At 34.3% G+C, this 9,131-nt stretch overlaps 1 protein-coding gene across 1 annotated transcript; it reads right to left on the bottom strand.

The window, feature by feature from the left end:
- Nucleotides 1-2,997: 2,997 nt before the first annotated feature.
- On the bottom strand, nucleotides 2,998-4,658 carry LOC112518023 (transcription factor DIVARICATA-like). The gene is made up of 2 exons (XM_025125531.1): nucleotides 3,710-4,658; nucleotides 2,998-3,596 (listed from the first exon to the last, which is right to left on the bottom strand). Exons 1-2 carry the CDS (start codon nucleotides 4,108-4,110, stop codon nucleotides 3,230-3,232), a joined length of 768 nt encoding a protein of 255 aa, XP_024981299.1. The 5' UTR covers nucleotides 4,111-4,658; the 3' UTR covers nucleotides 2,998-3,229.
- Between the last annotated feature and the right edge of the window lie 4,473 nt (nucleotides 4,659-9,131).

Raw genomic sequence — 9,131 nt, 5'->3', positions numbered from 1 at the left:
TATAGGCCCCTTCTTTTGTACGGGTGCATTTTGTCTGAACATCTCTACGACCTGCGATTAAACCATACACCAATCTAAAAGGGGAAGTCCAAATCAAACAGACATCCATTCTAATCTGATTTCACCCTCTCCGCATCATTCTACCTAATAGAATAAGAGATACGATCATCGGGAATCACCTTCCATATAGCGACAAAGAATCTGAATGCTTACCAGGAATATTGAAGGGAATTAAATAACAAGTAGACGTGGTGCTACTTATATAGTATCAATCTATGGTGTTAAATCTAGGTGGGTATCTTTGTATGTCCTTGTTTGTTGATCAAAGTTAGAATAAAGCAACCTATCATATATCCCCTTTTTGTTCTCCACCGTTTTTCAAATCCGAACCAAACGAACTCAATACATCTCACCCGGAGGTAGGGTCTGGGAAACGTAAGATGTACCTCTAAACCAGATAGTAAAATGGCTGTTTCCATGAAGATCCAAGAGAAAGTCGAATAAGATAAGAGTTCTAGAAAGTTGGTAAGCATGTACAGACCTTCAAGCATTGTTGCTCTGGTTGTACTTTTTGGTTCTTGCACCTTTGAGAATATGAGAACTAATGTACTACTTTTATTGCATAAGGTACAACTTCCAGGAAAAGAATCACCTTTTTCTGGGTATCCCTAGCAAGTTGCAGGGAGAATGTAGCTGGTTAAATAATGAGAAAGTAGAAAGGGGTTAGTTTTGTCATTTTACCATTCTTTAGTTTATAGATGGGGACTGAAGCTGAACATGAATATACTAATGACTATTATGCTGTGCAAGTGGCATGGTTCTGATTCTTGTGCCCTTTATAGCTAGGATACATAGGAGTAATTAGAGTACATCCATAAAAGAAGTTGTCACCGGTCGTAACCGCCGGTCCCATAACCGGTCCCGGTTCTTGGCCGCTCCCAGTTCCTGTCTCCGACGGTCCCGGGCCTGGCCGGGCCGATGTGGCCATCACTACCTTTGAGTACCAGTTTTCATATAAATCTTAGTTTAACGGATTGAATGTTTATTTGAAAGTAAATGTGTGTTGAATGGATTGAATGCAGATAACCATATTTTTATCCGTTAGTTATCCAATATATACAAATAAGTAATATCTTATACTGGAAAAAAAAAAAAGCACTACAAAAAATCGTGTGAGAATATGAGTTAAGATGATAAGCATAAGAAGAGATCTAAATCCTTGATCACTTTTAATCTCACCCCTGCCTCATGAGTCGTGCTTCTCATGTGAATTGATGCGGTGCATCTCAATGCATCTTATTAAGGTTGATCTTCAATTAAGATTGATCCAAGGGTGAATATCTCTTCTCACCGTAATTTCTATTCTCACTTGAACCCAACCCTGTGTTAAAATCGGTACATTTGCTAAATGAAATGAACCCCTCTTATAAATTCCCTCTCACACATGTCAAAATTAATCATCATTTTGTTTTTATATTTTCTTTACAAACGTGGACGTTCGGGCCAACTTGCGTCTATCTCGACTAATCTCATGAGTTGCAATAAGCAATAAATCCGAAACGGAACCGGTTTCTAACTGCTGCTTCCTGCCTTGAAGTTAACAATTAGGAAAACCTTAAGTGGGTTTAAGGGGTTTGGAATTGATCTCCAATGGAGAGTACTCTTATCTGATTAACCCAAAAGAGAAGAGGTTTGTTTTAACACCTGAAAACAGTTATACAGCTTCTTTAAGCTACATGAAGTTGAAAATTTTCACTTGATAGAGGGATTATCAGTCTGATTGAAAAGCAGAATAAAAACATGCATCTTTGAATTTCTCGGCATACACTCCTTTATACACATAAAACAATCATAAAGAAAAACGAATAAAAGTTTTAACAAAATCTTGATTTCACTGATCAAGATTCTTTGAAAGTTGAAATGATATGGGAAAAGTTGGATTGGATTCCTTTTTCTAATCAAGATTGCTATCAATAGTCCATTCACACTTAACCCAACCCTACTGTTGACTTTTACACCATTTTGGTTTGTATTTGAAACCATCTTTAGGTATCAATATGGATGGCTTAAGGGGCGTTTGCCAAATCCTTAACGATTAAATGTTTACCGGGTGTCATTTTACCATGCATACCGGGTGAGCATGGCAAGAACCAATAATTTTACCTGATTTTTTACAGTAAGTGCTTACCGAGTAAAAGATGTTTAACAATAATCCAGATAGGTAGTTGAGAATATCACCCGATACCAGTAAACATTTAGTATAAAACCCATTTAATTGTCTTCAAGAAAGTCTTGAACCATTTCAAGAAACTTGCTCTGGTTGCTCTTTAATTTTTTTTTTTATTAACCTGGATATTCAATCCGTTATACGAGCCGACTAATTCCAGGACGACCATCTGTTTTACAGATAACTCGAAGTCACCGCATTTAAACCTCTGTAATCACAAGAGGATTTTTGTTCCTTCTTGGATTTTAAAAAGAGGTGCAACATGAGGACTTTTCTGGGCTTGTTGAGAGGTATTCAAAATGGAGGTCAAAGACTAAAAGTCAAAATCTCATGATCCTATGCAATACCACTACTACTACTACATAACAGAGATTCAAACAGAGATAAAAAGAACATCTCCTTTTGACCAAAAAAGAAAGATTAACAAACACCAAATACAGTTTCTCAAGAATCTTGATTTGTACAAGGAAAATCATGCTTAAAGTTTCATCATAGGATGATGCTTCATGTTGGTGGAATTTCGGTTTCGAACATGGGTCAACGAAAGTCAACCGTCGACAACTAGAATCTTTTTTGGATTAGGTGTTAGAAAAAATGGATCGTGGTGCTCAAAAGTTGTATCTGAAAAAGCGACTTGGATGCAATGACCGGTTGTACAGTACAAGTACAACCAGAATAGCATCCGTACGAGATCATTGCTCACGCGTAGCCGAGGGATTGCGGAAGTCCATTTCACATCTGTTCTCGAGGTTTTTTTTAGAGAGTAATCTGATGAGTTTTTACATATTCTTAAAAGAAACAAATCCTAATCCTGACTAATTCATTCTCAAAGGGCAAAACCGAACAACACTAACGTGCTAAACGGCTAAATATTCACATTGTAGATAAGACAATAAGAGAATACGGAAAACACCATGAAAAAACATAGAAGAGAACTACCAAATGATGCGAAAATAGAAAGCGTTCCAATCGTGCGTGTAAACTGGTTTCCGGGCTCACCGCTCATCCGTGAGGGTACTGCATCTGAAAAACCAAATTCTGAGGTCCACCGTAAGGTTCGTGTAAACCAGCACCACCGCCAGCGGCAAAAGAGTTCCCGCCATATCTAGGAGACATAAAGAGATCCCCATGTGTTTCGGTGGTGGTCGGATACCATTGATCCTGGGAGGTGAGGTGGTTTTCGGTGAGATTGACGGTCGTTATATCGTGAATGCTTGCTCTTCGCTTATCTTTCCCACCGGAAAGTTGGCGGATGAAATACTTCTGAGCATGGCTTGCAACTTGAGTTGGGGTTCTTGTGACCACAAAATTTCTAGAAATATTCCTCCAATCTCCTTTCCCATACTTCTTTAGCCCCAACAGAAACAATCTGTAAATTGAAATCCAAAAAACCCATGTCAAATCTTGAGAATTATGATATAGATACAGAATTTTTGTATCTAAACAACACAGTGAGTAAAGAAACTGAAGGGCTGAAGTTACTTATGCTCTTCTTCTGTCCAAGGAACACCCTTTTTCCTTTCTTGTTCAAGGGGGCGAAGACCGGGGGCGGCGGCGGAGGATCTCTTCACGCACCCATTGCTGTTGCCCCATTCTAAAGTGAAAGGAGAAGTGCTGCAATTATAACCATATTTGGGATAAAACCCTGCTTCAATACTAGTCACATCATCTTCCAATTCCTTATACTGCTGGAGGACGTCCGCCACCGTCTTCCCGGGGACCATCTCCGCCACCTTCTGCCACCGATCAGGTGTATCCTTATCGAACTTGGCAAGAGCATTCTCAAACAACTTGTTCTCAACTGGACTCCAAACTGTGCTCTTTATGCTATCTTCCATCATCCAACTTGAAGAATTGGACAGGATCACAGTCTCCCACTTCATCAGAAACCCAATTTACAATCCAAAATCAGATATTTGCAAGGGTTTTTGATGATTGAAAATGTGGGGAGGGTTTTAGAGGATTAAATCAAGAAGCATTTCGAAAAATGGAATCAGAATAGCCTTTTTCTTCTTTCTCTCTTTTGTTTGCATCCACAGCCAACCACCCAACCAACCTACCCCTTGAAGGAATCTTTAAAAGACCCACCTTTTTAAAATTAAAGGAAATACTTCCCCCAAAGATAGAGGGGGTGTGAGAGAGAGAGAGAGAGGTATCAGCAAAAGCAAATCCACTCTCTGTTCTTTCTTTCTGTCTTGCTGTTATAGAAACATCTGAACAAGAAGAGCTAGAAATGGTGAACAAGATCTGAACCCATTTAGGTGTCTGAAACTGTGAGAAATCTTGAAAAGGGGGCAGTCTGGAATGAAGCTCACCCAAAATGGATTTCAATTCCAAAAAAGCTGGAAATGGAATCTGGTGCTGAATCCTTAGGACTTTGGGTTCTGTGAAGAGGGCAAAGATTGGTGCTTTTCTCTTGGTCCATGAGTAAACCAGAAAAGGGTAAAGGAGAAACAACCATACCCTCTTCAACAAATGAATCTCATCTAAAAGTTAGAACAGCAGAGAGGTGGTGGGGTGGGGTGGGGTGGGTGGTGAATTATGATTGGATGAGATGGTGTCTGTAGACACTGCCAGCTTACTAGTATTTTAATAAGCACCCATTCTTCCCCATGATATACAAATGTTGTTGGTAATTCTATTTTAGTAGCAGTGAACAGGGTGTTAATGAGTTAGGTTGATCGGATCGGGTTGAAGACATATGAATAATTCAATCTAATATTTGTGGTTTGAAAAATCTTAACCCAACCCAATTCAAATCGTACGGGTTGATCGGGTTGGTCGAGTTGATACTTTGGTACATTAAAATATTTCTCTACTCATAATTTTTTTTTCATCATCAATCATTTGATACAACTTATCCATATTTTTTACGTATATCACATTTAGTTAATTTTCTCAATTTACGTATATATGTTTACAATTACTGGACATATATACGAATGAGTTATATAGAGATGTGAATAGATTGAAAAGATATGTATATGAATAGTGTACGTGATAATGTAATTGTCTAGTCTATATATTTATAGAAATTCAATAATAATTCAAGAAATAAATGGATATCGGGTTCATCGGGTTGGGTTGAGTTCAAATAATAGTAACCCAATATCAACCTAATACTTACGGTTTGAAAATTTTATAACTCGATTAGACATCGGGTTGCTTCGGGTTAAGTTATTTCGCGTTGGTTGGGTTGGGTTGATCGGGTTGGTGAGCACCCCTAGCAGGGACGGGCATATAATTTTTTTTTCAAACGGTGGTACCATTTGACTATAAGAAAGACTATAGGGAAAAAATTTCAAACGGTGACACCATTTGACTACAATAAACAAATATATATAAGAAAAAATCAATCGGTGGCACCATTTGACTAAGAAAATGATACTAACGCGATTTGAACTTGGGCCTGGGGTGTTATTTTCCTTGCAAATCAACTCTACCAAATAAAACTTGTTGTCATTGTAGTTTCAAAATACATACGGTGGCATACAATAGATTATACAATTGCACCTTTCACAAACCTAAAACTTTTTACCTTTAGACGGAGGAATAATACGGTAACATGTGCTACCATATACACCATTATAGGTCCATCAGTGTTTAGTAGGATTTAAAGAAATAATATATTTGTTTTGGATTTGGGAAAAGTAGAATGGATTAAAAGAATGAAATAGCAACCTACTTTCATAAAATTTCTTATTATAGCATTCTATTTTTGTTTTTCTTTATTACAGCAATGTACTTTCGAATTATTTTTTATTAAGGCATTATACTTTAAAAAATCTACTCATAATAGCAATGGGTAACCTGTTACTTTTTAAACCGGTTAACCTTTTGACTTTTTTGCTTGTGTGGCTTTAATGAGGTGATGTAGATGTCACATCATTTTGATGACTTAACTAAAATTAAAATAAAATTTTATTTCAAATTATTATTAGTGATTTTCATTTTTCATTGTTATGATCTAAAAAAACATTTAATTTTTTTTATTAAGCTGCATTCAAATTAAATATTCTTAGAGTAAAATATTTATTAAATAAATATGAAACACCATTTTTGAGATATATTTTGTTTGTAAAAAAGGTAACTTTTCCTATTTTATGTTGTTCAAATAAATACATACATTTTAAAGTTCTCTTTAAAATATTAACGAAATAAATTGTTATCTACATTTTTTTAATATTGTTATATTAATAAATATTTCAAAAAAGTCTAATTAATTTAATATATTTATACGTCAAGTAAAAAGTTTTTGAACAAATATAATATATTATTTAAAAGATAATATTTTTTTGGTAAAAAAATGAATAATTCTTATTTTCTTTTTTCAAAAAACACATACTTTTTAAAAATATTAGCGAGATAAGTTGTGTTCTACTAGTTTTATTGATATTGGTATATTAATCAATAATTTAGAATTTTTTTAATTCATTTAATACATTTATTAAATAACATGTAAAATATCTAAATCTTAAAATTAAAAATACAGTGTTTAATAAGAACTAGTAGATACTATAATAAAATAATTTTGAAAGTACAATGATGTAGTAAGAAAGTCACATCATTATAGTACATGTGGACAGCCTACGTAGACAATGAGGTGACATAAAAACCTAGTATAATGGGTAAATTTAAAACAAAAGGTTACCCAATGTTATAATGGGTAAATTTTTAAAGTACAATGTCCTAATAAAAAACAGTTTGAAAGTACATTGTTGTAATAAGAAAAACTGAAAATACAATGTTATAATAAAGAAGTTTATGAAAGTAGATTGCTATTTTGTGCATTTGTCCAAAGTAGAATCATAATTTCTTTATTTAACTTTTACTAAATATTTTCACTTTTTAATAAATGAATATGTCAAGATTCTAACACCTTATATTATTTAAAGTCATTATTATATTTAAATCAATGAGAATAAAAATTATAATGAAAAGAGTAGGAAGAGATCTACATTTTTAAATCAATTTTAATTAAAGAGTTCCACTAAATAAACACTAATGAGAAACACTATATCATTTCCCTTTTATAACGTAATTTATGGGTTGGTTTGCAATCAAAAGTGATCAAGGGTCAAAATCATTTCTTACATTTCTCAGATTAACTTTTATTCTCACACGATTCTTCGTCATACTAAACGAACCTCTTTTTGGTAGTAAATAAACCATAACATACATTATGTTATCATATTTAGAGATGGCCAAACACCAGTTCCTATCTGAGATTTTTTTTTCTCTTGTAAGCAGTTCCATTGTAATCGATTCTGGTCTCGACTAAAAATACCTGACGCGTTCTTCTTGTACAAAACCCCGTCCCTGGCCGGACCCAAATCCGTCCCAAACTTATTTTTCTCCAAAAATCAATTTTGAACATAACCGATCCTTACCAATCCAGGTCCCGGTCCTTGAATTTTTGTAAAACCATTACCGGTTCCGGATCGTCAATCCATAACCGATCCTTACCAATCCAGGTCCCGACCCTGGACCAAACAAGGTCCATTTTAGCCATCTCTAATCATATGTCTTAAAATGAAACCAACCTATTGATTTGATATTGAAATAGATTTGTTTTAGAGGTAAGCTAAATACACATCTACTTATTAACTTTTACCTCATATATATTAATACTAAATATCACTTTTTATACTTTTAATATATAATTAACTTGATTTTGATATATATATATATATATATATATATATATATATAGGTTCACGTGAGACTAAGGTTTTTTCGTGAGATATGTTCACTGATAAACTTTATAAGCTAATGATCTAATGGTCTAAAGTTGCACGGTGACAATTTTGTGATTATTGAGAAGTCTCGTGGCAATTTTGTGATTATGAATGTTCAGATTATAGATCTAATATATGGGTTGAGAATTGGTCTTATGGCTCTTATGAAAAACTCTTGGTCTCACATGATACCAAGTCTATATATATATAAGAAATTGGCCAAAATAGTTCTTTGATTTACCCAAATGTCTCTACCTATGCAAATCTCACCTCCTCCACTTGAGGACCTGGCTAAAAGACAAAAAACCTAGATTCAGCCCAGGTTCGCAATTGCGACGGTCAGGTTCGCAATTGCGGCAGTACCACTTGCTAACCTAGGTTGAATTTGATTTTTTTTTGTCTTTTAGCTAGATCCGTAAACGAAGAAGAAGGTAAGACTTGCGTAGATAATGACATTTGGATAAATTAGATAGATAAATTATTAGGATATCAATTTATATGAGATAAATAAAAATTTAATATTATAATTAATTAATATGTGGTGGCACATGTACAAGGAGATTGATGTGACAAGCGTCTCCACCATGATTTATAAGCTTATATATCTTTCTCTTTGTTGTCAGCCTATTGGTAGCTAGTTTCCATCTTTGGGTGGGCCCCCCTCCTTATGAAATAAGTACAATGACTCGTGTGAGAATGAAAGTTAATATGAGTATATGACAAGTGTAGGAATAGATCTTCATCTTTGGATGTATATTAGGATGAGATTTTTATTGAAATGAGATGTACATGAGCAAACCATGTATCAAGAGCGATTCATGGATGAGTTTGAGATTAAACGTGATCAAAGGTCCAGATTTCTTTTTAGGCTTCTCATCTTAACTTTCTTTCTCATGCGATCATTCACCTTTATTCATAACCACTAATGTTAACTGACTAGTTTATAGTAAATTAATCATGCTTAATTAGAGAAGAACAAAATGGGATTGGAATCGGGCTCATAACATGTATAAACTAGTTCTAGGTTTATAATCAATCCCATATTTTTGAATTTTTTTTAACATATAATATGTGTGTATATATATATATAATGTTTATTGATATATATATATATATATATATATATGAGCGATCAAATGAAAATTACTCCAATTTGTAAAAACCGT

The sequence above is a fragment of the Cynara cardunculus genome, assembly GCF_001531365.2.
Source record: "Cynara cardunculus var. scolymus isolate 2C chromosome LG 9, CcrdV1, whole genome shotgun sequence".
In the NCBI taxonomy this organism is placed as follows: Eukaryota; Viridiplantae; Streptophyta; class Magnoliopsida; order Asterales; family Asteraceae; genus Cynara; species Cynara cardunculus.
The sequence above is the reverse complement of the archived record's forward strand: the minus strand, read 5'-3'. Positions and strand labels throughout refer to the sequence as shown.